At 40.8% G+C, this 19,319-nt stretch overlaps 1 protein-coding gene across 33 annotated transcripts in view; it reads left to right on the plus strand.

Annotated features, from left to right (window-relative positions):
- The window catches only part of BCLAF3 (BCLAF1 and THRAP3 family member 3), a 66,459-nt gene that overhangs the window by 38,509 nt on the left and 8,631 nt on the right, over positions 1-19,319 (plus strand). For 28 of the 33 annotated variants that reach the window (XM_067723564.1, XM_067723555.1, XM_067723578.1 and 25 more), the window contains 3 exons: positions 3,541-3,655; positions 13,570-13,668; positions 17,438-17,593. In XM_067723564.1, the coding sequence (XP_067579665.1) occupies positions 3,541-3,655; positions 13,570-13,668; positions 17,438-17,593 (370 nt within the window). Of the gene's footprint in view, positions 1-3,540; positions 3,656-4,124; positions 4,302-13,567; positions 13,669-17,437; positions 17,594-19,319 lie in introns of those variants that run through there. The other 5 variants (XR_010940013.1, XR_010940012.1, XR_010940014.1 and 2 more) reach the window with 5 other exon arrangements.

Below are 19,319 nucleotides of genomic sequence, written 5' to 3' on the forward strand. Positions count from 1 at the left end.
AATAATGGTGCTGTGAATATTTGTATGCAATTTTTTGTGTGGATATATTTTTCACCTTTCTTCTGTATATACCTAGGATTGGAATTGCTGGTTCATATGATAACTATGTTTAACTTTTTGATGAGCTGCCAGGCTATTTCCACAGTGGGTGCACCATTTTACATTCCCACCAGCAGTGTATGAAGGTTCCATTTTTAACACATCCTCACCAGAAGTTGTTATTGTTTATCCTTTTAAAAAAATAATATGGAAGCTTTAATCTCTCACTTTATCCTAATTCAGTTTCCTTGTTAACATAAGAAAAATATTTTATCCTTTTATCTTAAAAATTCAATTTATCAAAATTGACCTCATTAATATTTTTGCATAAACCTTTTAAATCAAGTCAGTGTATAGATTTCCATAGAAATACAGAAGAAGTGAAATACAAGGAAATTATAAATCATAGGATGTAGCTCTTTCCCTTCTGTGTGATTTTTTTTTTCCCTCTTAAAAGTTGTATGCAGACTCTGTGTCTATGTTGGCTCACCATTGTATTCCTACTGCCTTGGGCTCAATTCATCTTTGTTGAATGAATGAAGACTTCCCAAAGGTGTAGACAGGACAGAAGATACTGAAATTGTAATGCATTTAGATCTTGATCACTTTTTATTCCCTGATACCTTAAAACCTTTCCCAAGCAAGTCTCACACCGGGGCATTCTGTCTTGTCTCTAAGACCCTGTTGTTCTCTATTTTTTCCCACTTCCGACCAGCCTCTTACCCTAAAGTCTCCGTGTCTCCTCCTGACACACCGTTTCTCCCTCTTGTCACCAGCATTACTAAGTTCCCTACACTGTCATTGAGGTGCTGTGTTATACGGGCGTGGTATGTGTGGGATAAAGCAGCTTCAAAATAGTATCAGTAGACTTCAAGAGGGCATCAAACTGCCTAGATTTTCTTTTTAGCTAGGCAAGTTATAGAAAACATCAGTTTTTATTTTTGCTGTTGTAACAATCTGTAATCTACTGAACTAGAGTTAACTTTATAAAGATCATTTATTCATCTATTCAACAAATATTTATATATTAATGTCTATGTTCTAGTCAGTGTTCTAAGCACTGACTTAGAACACTGAATTTGCACCATTTTAAGCATACAATTCATTGGCATTAAATACACTCACAGTGTTGTGCAACCATCACCACTACCCACGTCCAGAATTTTTCATCTTCTCAAACAGAAATTCAGTACCAGTTAAACAGTAACTCCCAACCCCCAGCCCCTGATGCCTCTATTCTTTCCATCGCTATGAATTTGCCTATTCTGAATACCTCATACATATATAAGTAGAATCATGCAATAATTTTCCTTTTCAGTCTGACTTATTTCACGTGGCATAACGTTTTCATCCATGTTGTATCATGTGTCAGTATTTCATTAAAATAATTTATTCCTTTATAAGGCTGAATAATATTCCATTGTATGGATACACCACATTTTGTTTATCCATTTTTGTGTTGATGGACATGTGGGTTGTTTCCATCTTTTGGCTATTATGAATAATGCTGTTATGAACACCGGTGTTGTCATTTTTTTGATTATAGCCATCCTAGTGGGTTTTAAGTAGTTTCTTGTAGTTTTGATTTGCATTTCCCTGATGACTAATGATATTGAGCATTTTTTCATGTGCTTTTTGTGTGTCTTCTTTGGAGAAATATCTATTCAAATCCTTTGCCAATTTTTAAATTGGATTATCATATTTTTATTATTGAGGTGTAAGGGTTCTTTATATATTCTGGGTACTACCCGTTCATCAGATACATGCTTTGCAAAGAGGACTTTTTAGAGTCTATTGTTTTGTTTATAGAAGTAGTACATGTTAATGGTGAACATTTGGAAAAATATAGTAAAGTATAAAAACAAAAATATAAGGCATTCTTAATTTCACCAGTCAGGGATGATTACTGTTAATATTTAGTACATTTCATATCATTTTTTTTTTCTGGCCATATATGTGGTTTTTTTGGGGGTTTTTTTGGGGGGTGGTACGCGGGCCTCTCACTGTTGTGGCCTCTCCCGTTGCGGAGCACAGTCTCCGGACGCGCAGCCTCAGCGGCCATGGTTCATGGGCCCAGCCGCTCCGCGGCATGTGGGATCTTCCCAGATCGGGGCACGAACCCGTGACCCCTGCATCGGCAGGCGGACTCTCAACCACTGCGCCACCAGGGAAGCCCTATATGTGTATATTTTAAACAAGTGAAATTATTCTCAGTATTTGACTTCGCCCCCTACTCTTTTGACTTACTACCATATCATGAACATTTTGACAGAATATGGGTTTTTTTAACATTTCAAAAAATCCCGAGTGGCTATTCCATGTCAGATTCTAGGGTCAGAGCTGGGACCACAGAACGAACCATCCGCAGTGCCTCCTGTGAAGGGATCGCACCTTGCTTGGTGAGAAGGTGCACCATTAGTTACAAACACTTGTGAAGACCCCAAAGTGCCACATGTGCACATAGCAGGGACACCTAGTCCACCTCAGAGGGGTCTGGGAAAGCCTTGGAACAGGTGCAAGTGGGGCTAAATCTTGAGGTTGATCTGAGTTGGAAGGAAATTACAGCAGAAGGCACCCAATGGGCCAGTGCGTAGAGGCAGGCGAGGTTGTGGTGTGTGCCGAGAGCCGCATGGAGGTGATGTTCCCGCAGCTCGGTGTGGGTGTTGCAGAGATTGGGATGGAGCAGCCGGCAAGGCTGCAAGGGCGTGCGCCGGAAGAGTCTTGGGGGTCAGTGAGGAGGAGTGTGGATTTTGTCCCCATGTCACTGGGGTCCTGTGGGAGGAGTGTAGCAGGGCCGAAGCCGTGAGCCGTTTGTTTGCCACAGAGCAGGAAGGGTCTGAGGACCACTGTGGGAGAGGTGGGATGTGACAGGGAGAGGACCCCCCAAGGGCTGTGGGAATGAGGCCCCGGGGTTAGAGGAGAAAGAAGCCCAAGGAAGGAGCTCCCTCCCAGGTAGGGCTGGCCAGGAATAGCCCTTGGCGGCCCCTGGGCCTCACTACAACAGGAGAGGGGAGCCAGCAGTATCAGAGGCCCCAGCTCTGCCAGTGAGCAAGCAGGCCTGAGCCACTCACTGGCCTCTTCCCTGGAGCTTTCACCACTGAGTCTCTTGGCAAGGGGGGCTGTCCTGTGCTGCCAAAGGTTCAAGAGCCGTGACTATCTTCCCTCAGGAAACATGTGTTCTACATATGTATGGTTTCGGGGGTTACAGCCCTAGGAAGCCTGTCCTTGGACTCCAGATTAAGAACCCTGGTCCTAGGAATATGGTTTTCCCCCTATCGCTAACTGCCAACTTGGCTAAATAATGTTTTTTGAAAAATGAGAGTTTTAGCCCTGGTAAATATTATTTGTAATTTTAGTAGTGATAGATCATTGAGATTTTTTTTTTTTACTGTTGCGCTGCTTTAATTGTTTCCAAAGGGTGTAATTTGATTTCTCTTGTTTATTTGTCGGATAAATGTAAACTAATAAAAGATTCTTATTTTCTCTCTTTCATTTTATTAGGAGTGATCAGCATTCCAGTTTTACAAGGTTGAAGAATACTCATGTTGATGGATTCCAAAAATCTACATGTTTGGTAAAATCAAATTTTAGAAAATTTATTCAGAAACCTTACTTGGTAAGATTGCAGTTCCAACTTTTTTATTTTTGTATGTTCCATTTTCCTTCTCACATGTATCTATAGGTACAGGGATCACCAATATTTTTCATAATGTTTGTAACTGTTCATTAAGTAAGTGTTATGATTCTGTTCTTCAGTGTTAAGATTCTGTTGAGGCTTATAGTTATTATGACCAAATAAATGATCATCTCATTTGATTTATCAGGATTTTATTGCACTTATTATAGTACTAGCTTTCTTAATTTTTTTTAAATAACTTTATTAAGGTATATTTTACATACCATAAAATTCACCCATGTAAGGGTGTAAAATTGAATGATTTTTTGTAAATTTACCAAGATGTGTAACCATCACCATAATCCAGTATTAGGACATTTTCGTGACCCCTATTAGAACCCTCAGGGCTATTTATTTATTCCGTGTTCCCACCCGCAGCTAACAACTAATCTACTTTCTGTTTCTAAAGATTTGCCTTTTCATAGGGCAGTTCACAGAGTGGCAGCTGGCTTCCATAAGAGCGAGCAAGTGACAGCTAGAAAGATGGAAGCCAGAGTCGATTTGTAACCTAATCTCAGAAGTGACATCCATACTTCGACCATACTCCATTTGTAAGAAGCAAGTCACTAGATACAGACCACACTCAAGGGAAGTGAATAGCATAAGGGCCTGGCTACTGGAAGGTGGGGATGATTGGGAGCCTGGTCAGAAGCTGCCTGGTACAGTCTTCCCACTGGCCCCCAGTGACTGACATCCCTTCATGTGCAAAATACACCCCCTCCCTCTCAAGGTCCCCCAAAATCTCATTTCATTACATGTGTCTTTATGCACTTATTCAAATGTATAGGCTTAGCATAAACTCAAGATGACTACTAGGAAAAGGGTTTTATATGACTTTTCTTAACTGGGGAGAGAAATAAAGGTGTGAAAGAGGAAGATTTGTGAGAAGTACAGACTCCATAGCAAATGGAATAAATAGAAGGTTATAAGACTGTTGATTTTGGAGAAAGAAACCATCTTCAAACTGGGCCCCATCGGGCTTCCTTGGCAGCGCAGTGGTTAAGAATCCACCTGCCGATGCAGGGTACACGGTTTCAAGCCCTGGTCCGGGAAGATCCCACATGCCGCGGAGCAACTGAGCCCGTGCACCACAGCTACTGAGCCTGCGCTCTAGAGCCCATGCGGCACAACTACTGAGCCTGCGTGCCACAACTACTGAAGCCCACGTGCCTAGAGCCCATGCTCCGCAACGAGAGAAGCCCCCGCAACGAGAAGCCCGCGCACCTCAACGAAGAGTAGCCCCCGTTTGCCGCAACTACAGAAAGCCCGGATGCAGCAATGAATGCCCAACGCAGCCCAAAATAAATAAAAATAAAAATAATCAAAAAACCAAAGGAAGCAACCACGACCTTTAGGGAAGAAAGCGTAGAGCTCTAGAAGCTTAGAGAAAGGCCGGTGTGAGCTGGGTGTGGACCTCCGAGGAGTGGGGGCTGCCCAGCTGGAGCTGGCTGTGTCAAAAAACAAACAAACTGGAGGCTGAACCAAAGGACCACTGCCAGGATGAAAAGCAGAACAACAAACATACAGGAAGGAGCAACCCCGCCTCCTCTCTTCCAGCCTTCTAGTCTCCCTCCAGTGTCCCTGTGGGTGGGATCTAAGTGGGAGCTGGCTTCAAGGACTGACTCCCAGTCCAAACCCCAAGTCGAGTATAGAGTGTGAGTTGGGAGTCTGAGACAAAGCTTAGGTACTAAGCAGCACACATCCCATCGGGGTGCACTGGTAAATGGAATAGACAGAGCAGCCCCCAGGAGCCCACAACCAATGATCCCGTCCCCTCACCTGATGATGAAGTGTGACCCATATTAATGCTGACTGAAAAGATACTTCCTATTTGATTGCATGGCTTCCTGAATGGAGGAAAATCAGCCTGCGTGGATGCCCACAACGTGTAAATATTGTACCAAGAATGTTATCATATGCATCCTAACATTTAATCTTTACAGAATAGTCAGTTCTGCTACAACGCAACATAGGCATTCCTTTTTTTTTTTTTTGGTTTTTTTTTCTTACATCTTTATTGGAGTATAATTGCTTTACAATGGTGTGTTAGTTTCTGCTTTATAACGAAGTGAAGCAGTTATATATATACATATGTTCCCATATCTCTTCCCTCTTGCATCTCCCTCCCTCCCACCCTCCCTATTCCACCCCTCCAGGTGGTCACAAAGCACCGAGCTGATCTCCCTGTGCTATGTGGCTGCTTCCCACTAGCTATTTACCTTACGTTTGGTAGTGTATATAAGTACATGTCTCTCTCTCGCTTTGTCACAGCTTACCCTTCCCCCTCCGCATATCCTCAAGACCATTCTCCAGTAGGTCTGTGTCTTTATTCCTGTCTTACCCCTAGGTTCTTCATGACATTTTTTTTTCTTAAATTCCATATATATGTGTTAGCATAAGGTATTTGTCTTTCTCTTCCTGACTTCACTCTGTATGACAGACTCTAGGTCTATCTACCTCATTACAAATAGCTCAATTGCGTTTCTTTTTATGGCTGAGTAATATTCCATTGTATATATGTGCCACATCTTCTTTATCCTTTCATCCGATGATGGACACTTAGGTTGTTTCCATCTCTGGGCTATTGTAAATAGAGCTGCAATGAACATTTTGGTACATGACTCTTTTTGAATTATGGGTTTCTCGGGGTATATGCCCAGTAGTGGGATTGCTGGGTCATATGGTAGTTCTATTTGTAGTTTTTTAAGGAACCTCCATACTGTTCTCCACAGTGGCTGTATCAATTTACATTCCCACCAACAGTGCAAGAGGGTTCCTTTTTCTCCACACCCTCTCCAGCATTTATTGTTTCTAGATTTTTTGATGATGGCCATTCTGACTGGTGTGAGATGATATCTCATTGTAGTTTTGATTTGCATTTCTCTAATGATTAGTGATGTTGAGCATCCTTTCATGTGTTTGTTGGCAGTCTGTATATCTTCTTTGGAGAAATGTCTATTTAGGTCTTCTGCACATTTTTGGATTGGGTTGTTTGTTTTTTTGTTATTGAGCTGCATGAGCTGCTTGTAAATTTTGGAGATTAATCCTTTGTCAGTTGCTTCATTTGCAAATATTTTCTCCCATTCTGAGGGTTGTCTTTTGGTCTTGTTTATGGTTTCCTTTGCTGTGCAAAAGCTTTTCAGTTTCATTAGGTCCCATTTGTTTATTTTTGTTTTCATTTCCATTTCTCTAGGAGGTGGGTCAAAAAGGATCTTGCTGTGATTTATGTCATAGAGTGTTCTGCCTATGTTTTCCTCTAAGAGTTTGATAGTTTCTGGCCTTACATTTAGGTCTTTAATCCATTTTGAGCTTATTTTTGTGTATGGTGTTAGGGAGTGATCTAATCTCATACTTTTACATGTACCTGTCCAGTTTTCACAGCACCACTTATTGAAGAGGCTGTCCTTTCTCCACTGTACATTCCTGCCTCCTTTATCAAAGATAAGGTGACCATATGTGCGTGGGTTTATCTCTGGGCTTTCTATCCCGTTCCATTGATCTATATTTCTGTCTTTGTGCCAGTACCATACTGTCTTGATTACTGTAGCTTTGTAGTATAGTCTGAAGTCAGGGAGCCTGATTCCTCCAGCTCTGTTTTTCATTCTCAAGTTTGCTTTGGCTATTCGGGGTCTGTTGTGTTTCCATACAAATTGTGAAATTTTTTGTTCTAGTTGTGTGAAAAATGCCAGTGGTAGTTGGATAGGGATTGCATTGAATCTGTAGATTGCTTTGGGTAGTAGAGTGATTTTCACAATGTTGATTCTTCCAATCCAAGAACATGGTATATCTCTCCATCTATTTGTATCATCTTTAATTTCTTTCATCAGTGTCTTATAATTTTCTGCATACTGGTCTTTTGTCTCCTTAGGTAGGTTTATTCCTAGATATTTTATTCTTTTCATTGCAGTGGTAGATGGGAGTGTTTTCTTGATTTCACTTTCAGATTTTTCATCCTTAGTGTATAGGAATGCCAGAGATTTCTGTGCATTAATTTTGTATCCTGCTACTTTACCAAATTCATTGATTAGCTCTCGTAGTTTTCTGGTAGCATCTTTAGGATTCTCTATGTATGGTATCATGTCATCTGAAAACAGTGACAGCTTTACTTCTTCTTTTCTGATTTGGATTCCTTTTATTTCCTTTTCTTCTCTGATTGCTGTGGCTAAGACTTCCAAAACTATGTTGAATAATAGTGGTGAGAGTGGGTAACCTTGTCTTGTTCCTGATCTTCGTGGAAATGCTTTCAGTTTTTCACCATTGAGGACGATGTTGGCTGTGGGTTTGTCATATATGGCCTTTATTATGTTGAGGAAAGTTCCCTCTGTGCCTACTTTCTGCAGGGTTTTTATCATAAATGGGTGTTGAATTTTGTCGAAAGCTTTCTCTGCATCTATTGAGATGATCATATGGTTTTTCTCCTTCAGTTTGTTACTATGGTGTATCACGTTGATTGATTTGCGTATATTGAAGAATCCCTGCATTCCTGGAATAAACCCCACTTGATCATGGTGTATGATCCGTTTAATGTGCTGTTGGATTCTGTTTGCTAGTATTTTGTGGAGGATTTTTGCATCTATGTTCATCAGTGATATTGGCCTGTAGTTTTCTTTCTTTGTGAAATCTTCATCTGATTTTGGTATCAGGGTGATGGTGGCCTCGTAGAATGAGTTGGGGAGTGTTCCTCCCTCTGCTATATTTTGGAAGAGTTTGAGAAGGTTAGGTGTTAGCTCTTCTCTAAATGTTTGATTGAATTCGCCTGTTAAGCCATCTGGTCCTGGGCTTTTGTTCGTTGGAAGATTTTTAATCACAGTTTCAATTTCAGTGCTTGTGATTGGTCTGTTCATATTTTCTATTTCTTCCGATTGAGTCTTGGCAGGTTGTGCATTTCTAAGAATTTGTCCATTTCTTCCAGGTTGTCCATTTTATTGGCATAGATTTGCTTGTAGTAATCTCTTATGATCTTTTGTATTTCTGCAGTGTCAGTTGTTACTTCTCCTTTTTCATTTCTAATTCTATTGCTTTGAGTCTTCTCCTTTTTTTTCTTGATGAGTCTGGCTAATGGTTTATCAATTTTGTTTATCTTCTCAAAGAACCAGCTTTTAGTTTTATTGATCTTTGCTATCGTTTCCTTCATTTCTTTTTCATTTATTTCTGATCTGATTTTTATGATTTCTTTCCTTCTGCTAACTTTGGGTTTTTTTGTTCTTCTTTCTCTAACTGCTTTAGGTGCAAGGTTAGGTTGTTTATTCGAGATGTTACCTGTTTCTTAAGGTAGGATTGTATTGCTATAAACTTCCCTCTTAGAACTGCTTTTCCTGCATCCCATAGATTTTGGGTCGTCGTGTCTCCATTGTAATTTGTTTCTAGGTATTTCTTTATTTCCTCTTTGATTTCTTCAGTGATCACTTCGTTATTAAGTAGTGTATTGTTTAGCCTCCATGTGTTTGTATTTTTTACACATCTTTTCCTGTAATTGATATCTAGTCTCATAGCGTTGTGGTCGGAAAAGGTACTTGATACAATTTCAGTTTTCTTAAATTTACCAAGGCTTGATTTGTGACCCAAGATATGATCTATCCTGGAGAGTGTTCCATGAGCACTTGAGAAAACTGTGTATTCTGTTGTTTTTGGATGGAATGTCCTATAAATATCAATTAAGTCCATCTTGTTTAATGTATCATTTAAAGCTTGTGTTTCCTTGTTTATTTTCATTTTAGATGATCTGTCCATTGGTGAAAGTGGGGTGTTAAAGTCCCCTACTATGAATTTGTTACTGTCGATTTCCCCTTTTATGGCTGTTAGTATTTGCCTTATGTATTGAGGTGCTCCTATGTTGGGTGCAGAAATATTTACAATTGTTATATCTTCTTCTTGGATCGATCCCTTGATCATTATGTAGTGTCCTTCTTTGTCTCTTCTAATAGGCTTTATTTTAAAGTCTATTTTGTCTGATATGAGAATTGCTACTCCAGCTTTCTTTTGGTTTCCATTTGCATGAAATATCTTTTTCCATCCCCTTACTTTCAGTCTGTATGTGTCTCTAGGTCTGAAGTGGGTCTCTTGTAGATAGTAAATATATGGGTCTTGTTTTTGTATCCATTCAGCCAATCTGTGTCTTTTGGTGGGAGCATTTAGTCCATTTACATTTAAGGTAATTCTCGATATGTATGTTCCTATTCCCATTTTCTTAATTGTTTTGGGTTCATTATTGTAGGTCTTTTCCTTCTCTTGTGTTTCTTGCCTAGAGAAGTTCATTTAGCAGTTGTAGTAAAGCTTGTTTGGTGGTGCTGAACTCTCTCAGCTTTTGCTTGTCTGTAAAGGTTTTAATTTCTCCATCAAATCTGAATGAGATCCTTGCTGGGTAGAGTAATCTTGGTTGCAGGTTTTTCTCCTTCATCACTTTAAATATGTCCTGCCAGTCCCTTCTGGCTTGCAGAGTTTCTGCTGAGAGATCAGCTGTGAACCTTATGGGGATTCCCTTGTGTGTTATTAGTTGTTTTTCCCTTGCTGCTTTTAATATGTTTTCTTTGTATTTAATTTTTGACAGTTTGATTAATATGTGTCTTGGTGTATTTCTCCTTGGATTTATCCTGTATGGGACTCTCTGTGCTTCCTGGACTTGATTAACTATTTCCTTTCCCATATTAGGGAAGTTTTCAACTATAATCTCTTCACATATCTTCTCAGTCCCTTTCTTTTTCTCTTCTTCTTCTGGAACCCCTATAATTTGAATGTTGGTGCGTTTAATGTTGTCCCAGAGGTCTCTGAGACTGTCCTCAGTTCTTTTCATTCTTTTTTCTTTATTCTGCTCTACAGTAGTTATTTCCACTATTTTATCTTCCAGGTCACTTTTCCGTTCTTCTGCCTCAGTTATTCTGCTATTGATCCCATCTAGAGTATTTTTAATTTCATTTATTGTGTTGTTCATCATTGTTTGTTTCATCTTTAGCTCTTCTAGGTCCTTGTTAAATGTTTCTTGCATTTTGTCTATTCTGTTTCCAAGATTTTGGATCATCTTTACTATCATTATTCTGAATTCTTTTTCAGGTAGACTGCCTATTTCCTCTTCATTTGTTAGGTCTCGTGGGTTTTTATCTTGCTCCTTCCATCTGCTGTGTGTTTTTCTGTCTTCTCATTTTGCTTATCTTACTGTGTTTGGGGTCTCCTTTTTGCAGGCTGCAGGTTCGTAGTTCCCGTTGTTTTTTGTGTCTGTCCCCAGTGGCTAAGGTTGGTTCAGTGGGTTGTGTAGGCTTCCTGGTGGAGGGGATTAGTGCCTGTGTTCTGGTGGATGAGGCCTGATCTTGTCTTTCTGATAAGCAGGTCCACCTCTGGTGGTGTGTTTTGGGGTGTCTGTGGACTTATTATGATATTAGGCAGCCTGTCTGCTAATGGGTGGGGTTGTGTTCCTGTCTTGTTAGTTGTTTGGCATAGGATGTCCAGCACTGTAGCTTGCTGGTCGTTGAGTGAAGCTGGGTGCTGGTGTTGAGATGGAGATCTCTGGGAGATTTTCGCCGTTTGATATTATGTGGAGCTGGGAGGTCTCTTGTGGACCAGTGTTCTGAAGTTGGCTCTCCCACCTCAGAGGCACAGCGCTGACTCCTGGCTGCAGCACCAAAGTGCCTTTCATCCACACGGCTCAGAATAAAAGGGAGAAAAAGTAGAAAGAAAGAATTAGTAGAAGTAGAAAGAAAGAAAGAGAGGGAGGGAGGGAGGGAGGAAGGAGGGAAGGAAGGAAGAAAGAAAGAAAGAAGATAAAGTAAAATAAAATAAAGTAAGATAAAATATAATAAAGTTATTAAAATAAAAAATAATTATTAAGAGAAAAAAAACGGATGGATAGAACCCTAGGACAAATGGTGGAAGCAAAGCTATACAGACAAAATCTCACACAGAAGCATATACATACACACTCACAAAAAGAGGAAAAGGGGAAAAAATCGTAAATCTTGCTCTCAAAGTCCACCTCCTTAATTTGGGATGATTCCTTGTCTATTCATATATTCCACAGATGCAGGTACATCAAGTTGATTGTGGAGCTTTAATCTGCTGCTTCTGAGGCTGCTGGGAGAGATTTCCCTTTCTATTCTTGGTTCTCACAGCTCCCAGGTGCTCAGCTTTGGATTTGGCCCCCCTCTGCGTGTAGTTCGCAGGAGGGCGTCCGTTCTTCACTCAGAAGGGACGGGGTTAACGGAGCAGCTGATTCGGGGGCTCTGGCTCACTCAGGCCTGGGGGAGGGAGGGGCACGGAGTGCGGCGTGAGCCTGCGGCGGCAGAGGCCGGCGGGACGGTGCACCAGCCTGAGGCGTGCCGTTCGTTCTCCCGGGGGAGTTGTCCCTGGATCCCGGGACCCTGGCAGTGACGGGCTGCACAGGCTCCCTAGAAGGGGGGGTGGATAGTGACACTGAGGCTCGCACACAGGCTTCTTGGTGGCAGCAGCAGCAGCCTTAGCGTCTCATGCCCGTCTCTGGGGTCCACGCTTTTAGCCGCGGCTCGCGCCCGTCCCTGGAGCTCCTTTAAGCAGCGTTCTTCATCCCCTCTCCTCCCGCACCAGGAAACAAAGAGGGAAGGAAAAGTCTCTTGCCTCTTCGGCAGCTCCAGACTTTTCCCCGTACTCCCTCCCGGCCAGCCGTGGCACACTAACCCCCTGCAGGCTGTGTTCACGCCGCCAACCCCAGGCCTCTCCCTGCGCTCCGACCGAAGCCCGAGCCTCAGCTCCCAGCCCCGCCCGCCCCGGCGGGGGAGCAGACAAGCCTCTCGGGCTGGTGAGCGCCGGTCGGCACCGATCCTCTGTGCGGGAATCTCTCCGCTTTGCCCCCCCCGCACCCCTGTTGCTGTGCTCTCCTCCGCAGCTCCGAAGCTTTCCCTCTCCGCCACCCACAGTCTCCGCCCGCGAAGGGGCTTCCTAGTGTGTGGAAACCTTTCCTCCTTCACAGCTCCTTCCCACTGGTGCAGGTCCCGTCCCTATCGTTTTGTCTCTGTTTATTCTTTTTTCTTTTGCCCTACCCAGGTACGTGGGGGTTTCTTGCCTTTTGGGTGATCTGAGGTCTTCTGCCAGCGTTCAGTAGGTGTTCTGTAGGAGTTGTTCCACGTGTAGATGTATTTCTGGTGTATCTGTGGGGAGGAAGGTGATCTCCGCGTCTTACTCTTCCGCCATCTTCCCGGAAGTTCTCCATAGGCATTCTTAAAAAAAAAAAAAAAATGGGCCCCATCTTTCCTGCTCCCATCAAAGGTTTCAGGTTCTTTGTAGTTACAGTCTTAATACTCTGCCTTCTGATACTTACCTAGTCATGGCAGGAGCATCTACTCAAAGCAGGTACCTGATTCAGCAGCACCTGCCTCCTATAGCATTGAGAATTTGTGTTCTCAGACAGTGGCAACTCTTTAGCAACTCCTAGTAATAATGGGTTTGTTTCTCTTCTGGATGCCTGAATAAATGCTAGATTTACAGTCCATTTTCTAAAAGTTACCCATTGTGTTATACAGGAGTATGTATTTTGTTACACTTCTCACATTCATGAATTAAACCAACCCCTCACAAACTAGCATGGGTTACATGAAGGAGGATGTGTGTATGTTCATACAGCTAAGCTACATGCTACATGCTTTGTGTTCTTAATCCCATGCATTTAAAACGTGTATTTTTGTGGGACTTCCCTGGTGGTCCAGTGGTTAAGACTCTGTGCTTCCAGTGTAGGGGGAGTGGGTTTGATCCCTGGTCGGAGAACTAAGATCCCATGTGCTGCACAGTGTGGCCAAAAACGAACAAACAAAAACATGTATTTTTTGAATGGTAAAATGAACTTTTAAAAATAAAACTTAAAGTATATTAACCATACTAATACTTTTTTCATGCAGAATTATCATACTATGCAGAGAAAAGACGTCATTACTCACAAACCATTTGGAATTGAGGGAAACCATCAAAATACAAGAGGCTTTAGAAGAACTTTTAAGGTAGAGTGTTATTCTCCATCCAATTCTAGCTTTGGGTTTTTGCTTTGAACATAATGTTCTAAGTGTTAGTAAATTAAAAGCTCTTTTTGTTATATTTCAAATAGTAGCTTTAAATTAATATTTCTGGATTATAGTTAACTGTAATCAGGTTAATGATGACCCCTTTCCTCAGGATTTGATTTTCAAATATATTTTTTACCAGTGGAATCCTTTTTCAAATATTACATGGAAACTCAAATACATAAAACAGATGCAGATGGAGTGGCTCTAGGTGGAGAGGTGGGCAAGGTCCCAGACCTTCCCTTTAAGCCTGCCTCTTTACCTCTTAAGATGTAAGTGCATAGCTATAGAGCCTTCTCCAGGATTCAGTGATTGAAAAACCCTGCCCATAGACACACAACCCTCAGAGGCCTTCTGGATCATCAGAGAAAGACTCTGGTCCAACATGCTTTGTTAAAGCATATTTCATCACGTTCTAGTTATTTGTACAGCTATGTCTGATGTCAGTGATACTTTTAATCAGTGAACATGTTTGTTTTTCCAGAACACTTCATCCCCCAAACATATGGAATAAGAATTATAGTGCAAAATATTATGTTTCTCTCTCCTTGCTCTCATAAATTGAGGTGCTTTTTAAATCCATTTTGACTGAATTTCGTGCTTATGATAGGTCCTTTTTTCATATTTTTCCACTCTACAGTGTCTCTTTCCCCTCCCCCCAAAAAGAAAAGAAAAGAACCTGTTTGGGGTTTTTTTTTGTACTATTTATTTATCGTTAAACCTTTTTATTTATTACTATTATTTATTTATTTTTTTTTTGGCTGCCTTGGGTCTTTGTTGCTGCGCGCAGGCTTTCTCTAGTTGCGGCAAGCGGGGCCTATCCTTCACTGCGGTGCACAGGGTGTGCAGGCTTCTCACTGCGGTGGCTTCTCTTGAGAAGCACGGGCCCTAGGCGCACAGGCTCAGTAGTTGTGGCTTCAGTAGTTGTGGCTCACGGCCTCTAGAGTGCAGGCTCAGTAGTTGTGGCGCACGGGCTTAGTTGCTCCGCGGCATGTGGGATCCTCCTGGATCAGGGCTCAAACGCGTGTCCCCTGCATTGGCAGGCGGATTCTTAACCATTGTGCCACCAGGGAAGCCCAAGAACCTGAGGGTTTTTTTGGTGAAAGTAGCAGGCAGTCTGGCTAGAGTGGTTAGCTCATTAGTAGGAAGTTAGTATGAGCAGAAAGGTAGTATAAATGATCTCCAAACCATAGACTAGGAGTGTACTTGAGTGATCTTCTGTTAATACCTTGGCTTCCTGAGTCAAAATTCTTGATGTCAAAAGATTTTTTTCAGGGAATTCCCTGGCCATCTAGTGGTTAGGACTCCACCCTTTCACTGTGACGGCCCCAGGTTCAATCCCTGGTCAGGGAACTAAGATCCCACAAGCTGCGCGGTGGGGCCAAAAAAAAAAAAAAGATTTTTTTTTTCAGTGGGAGTAACACAATTTGTAGCCATTGCATAGATAATATTTTTAGCCAGTGGTTCATGTACCTAAAAGCATGTGTGACATTAGGTTTTCAAAAATAGCTAGGGCCATAGGCTGTATAAACATGTTTTGGGACTTCCCTGGTGGTCCAGTGGGTAAGACTTTGCGCTCCCAATGCACAGGGCCCGGGTTCGATCCCTGGTCTGGGAACTAGATCCCACATGCATGCCGCAACTAAGAAGTCTACATGCCGCAACTAAAACATGCCACAACAAAGATCCCACGTGTTGCAACTAAGACCCGGTGCACCCAAATAAATAAATATTTTTTTAAAAAAAAACATGTTTTGTACCATCTTTTAATCTCTTAAGTAATGAGGCATAAAGTCAACTAAAAATGTAACGTCTATATAATTTAGAGATGGTGTAGGTGGGCATTCAGATTTAAGTGTTTCCTACATGTTGCACTTCTCATTGGTCAGATATAGTCAGTTGTAGTAATTTTTCTAAGACTGTTATAAGATCTATTTCCTGTTACCCATTCTCCTTAAGGGAAAGGTCTTTAACATTAACTTACTTAAAAAATGTTTTTCAAAATATGTGCATTAATCTTTCCTTTTGACCAATCATTTAAAGCTGTGTAATGTTATATGGTTGTTTAGAAATTCACAATTCTTTATAGTAAAGTAGGGGGAAGAAATAATCATTCCTAAGAAAGGGAGCTCTTTCATTAAAATTTACTTTTTACATAAATTGGATTAATTCAAAGCAAGGTAGTAATCACCTTATTAGATATGTAAAAATGGGCAATGTAAATCTCAAGATTAGCCCTGATGTATCAAGTTGGTGCAGATAGTTTTAACAAAATTACAGTGTCTCATTATAATTCTGTTTTACCTGAAATTGTTTGTAGCCTTAAGAAAATAATTGGAAAATAGGCCTGGCATAAATACTTTTTAATAAATTTTTGTGTATCATTATGCATAACATACCCATTTGTTAAATCATTGTGGAAAGAAGAATCTACTTAATTTTTATAATTACTCCTTTGTAAGATACCATTTGTACATGTCCCACATGGGACATACATATTCATTGTTCTCTATGTCTGTTGTAATATTGGGCAGTATGCAGGTCAGGAAATGTCTTGTTAAGTATAGTTCTTTTCTTGAAAATATGTGCTGTAGTGGGATTTTTATGGTAAAGAAAGATTGACTCAAAAGTACTGACAAGAGGAACTTCCCTGGTGGTCCAGTGGCTAAGACTCCGTGCTCCCAGTGCAGGGGGCCAGGTTCGATCCTTGGTCAGGGAACTAGATCCTACATGCCACAGCTAAGACCTGGCACAGCCAAATAAATAATTTTTTTTTAAAAAAAAAGGTACTAACAAGAGTAAAGTTAAGAGAGTTTTTGATTCTTTTTTTCAATTTTTAAAATTTATTTGGCTGTGTCGGGTCTTAGTTGCAGCATGCGGGATCTTTCATTGCAGCACACAGGCTCTTCATTGTGGTGCACGGGCTTCTCTCTAGTTGTGGAGCGTGGGCTGTAGAGTTCAGGCTCAGTAGTTGTGGCACGTGGGCTTGGTTGCCCCACGGCATGTGGGATCCTAGTTCCCCAACCAGGGATCAAACCCTCGTCCCCTGCATTGGAAGGTGGATTCTTAACCACTGGACCACCAGGGAAGTCCCAAGAGAGTTTTTGATTCTTAAATAAATGTTGATACTTAATATCTTCCCCCACCCAGTTGGGATTTGATATACTTCGCTATGAATCAGAAGGATAGTTCTGAGGTTTTTAAAGTTGTCTTTTTCTTAGTATGATAAATTTCAAGAATTTCAAAATTTAACTTAATAGTTTTAAAAATTCATTTATATAAAATAGTTTTTAAATTATTATTATACAAAATAAACTAGGAAGCTAGTTTGAGGAAAACATGCTTTATTACCATCATTAACCTTTTCCCTTTAAATATCTGTAGTACCTAGAATTAAGGGAAGCTCTACATTCCAGACCTTTTCCCCTTTCTTTTTTCTTTTTTTTTTTTTTTTTTTTTTGCGGTACGCGGGCCTCTCACTGTTGTGGCCTCTCCCGTTGCGGAGCGCAGGCTCAGCGGCCATGGCTCATGGGCCCAGCCGCTCCATGGCATGTGGGATCTTCCCAGACCAGGGCACTAACCCGTCTCCCCTGCATTGACAGGCGGACTCTCAACCACTTCGCCACCAGGGAAGCCCTCCCCTTTCTTATACTAATAAAATAGACTTGGAAGCTATAGTTTTAACATTTAATTTTTTTTTCCTTTACAGACCAACTTTAGAGGTGGCACATTTCAGCCCCAGTATAAATCAGGCCTACTACAGAAGAGCTTGTGCATTCAGGCTAAATATCAGCGTTTACGGTTTGCTGGTCCAAGCGGATTTATCACTAATAAATTCAGAGAAAGATTACTGAGGAAAAAAAAGGTTAGTTGGATTATGATCATTTAAAAATGTTGACTGACTTTTGAACTCCTAAAGTATCTATGTTTAATAGATAAATTCAGTTTGTAATGTAATTTTGACTTAAGAAACAACCTAGATATCAGTGTTCTTATTGCATGATAATTGAAGAATGCCTTAGCTATTATACCTCAAATACTTTGAATATGCTAGCTGTTTGAACTTTTTACTTTAGAATTTCTGTTGTATGGTTAATCTTTGAAATGGAAAATCAGGTAAAGTCTTTTAGCTGATATATTTTAGCCTGATACAATGTGAATTTTCTAGGTACCAAAAAATATTGAACTGAGTACATAAAAAGGGTACATAATTACAAAATACACTAACTTATCTTTTTTTCCCATTCATTTATGTTTTTTAATTGTGATAAAATATATATACCATAAAATTTGCCATTTTAACCATCTCTGTACAATTAAGTGGCATTAATTACATTCATAGTGCTGTGCAACCATCACTACTATATGCTAACTCTAACTATTAATAAAAAGTTTCATTACTTGATAATTTGGATTGCGTACTCTTTGAGTTGTGGATTGATTTTATTTAAATTCACCATGTTGGTATTTGAAAATGCAGCATAAATATCATATAAAAGTAACGTCTGCAAATTATATTTTAAATGAGAACAATAGCATTACATCTGTTGAGGCATGTTTGTCAATGTTTGACTCATTTTTGTTAATAATTTGGGGCTAATATTTTCTTCTGAGTAGATGATGTATATCTAGTGTTGCTATCAAATAATCTAATTGTGGTTTTATACATTTTCTAACCTTCAGTGTTCCCGTAAGTATTCATGCTTGTGAAGACTTTACACTGAGCTTACTTGGTGATTTTAGTAAAACTTATTTTTCAAAAGATGGACCAGTAGAATGGAGTTGACAACTGATTTTTTTTTTGAAGTTTTAGCGTTGAATAGAATATCTTCTGTAACTTCTCCCACCCCTCAATTTTAACTGAGTGCCTTAAAAGAGGTTTTTAATTTCACTGTGTATATCACTCTTGGTGTTAGGAAAGCTATCTCTTGTTTAAAAACATGAATGTAACTGGAGTCATTTTCCCCTCTCATACACCTCCCTATGTTGGACCAAGGTGCTGCTTCTCTTCCTGTCTCATGTGGCAAGTTTCTTTGCAGCAGGTCTTCTAGGCATTCATCCCCAGTCACAGGTGACAGCCTGGCTGTTCTCAAGGAAGCTGGTCATTGATCCCCACTCGAGGAGGAAGGGTGAGGCAAGCCTTTTCCTCAATTGCAAGGTTGGGTTTCAGGTACCTATTGTGTGTTTTTCTTCTGTTAGCTCTGTGCTGAACTCTGATTGTTAGTTTCATTTAGCTCCATTTTTACCTCTGTTTTTTAGATGATTGGGGGCTCCTGAGTGCTTGCCTCAGCCTGCAGTTTCTATATTCTCATTGAACTTGCTCCATTTCCTCATCCTTTTCTTCTCCTCAGCTTGCCCCATTCCTGCTGGCTGCCCAGTTCTTCCAGACCACATTGCCCGCCAGCCTCACTTAACAACCAGTAGAAACCAGACATCAAGCCTTCATCTTAGGACATAACAAGTGTGTCCTAGAAAGAGCCACAACCTGCTATGGGTCTCCAGGCTTTAGGGCCTAGGCTTCTTTTTTTTTTGCGGTACGTGGGCCTCTCACTGCTGTGGCCTCTCCCCTTGCGGAGCACAGGCTCCGGACG

The sequence above is a fragment of the Pseudorca crassidens genome, chromosome X (genome assembly GCF_039906515.1).
Source record: "Pseudorca crassidens isolate mPseCra1 chromosome X, mPseCra1.hap1, whole genome shotgun sequence".
NCBI lineage: Eukaryota > Metazoa > Chordata > Mammalia > Artiodactyla > Delphinidae > Pseudorca > Pseudorca crassidens.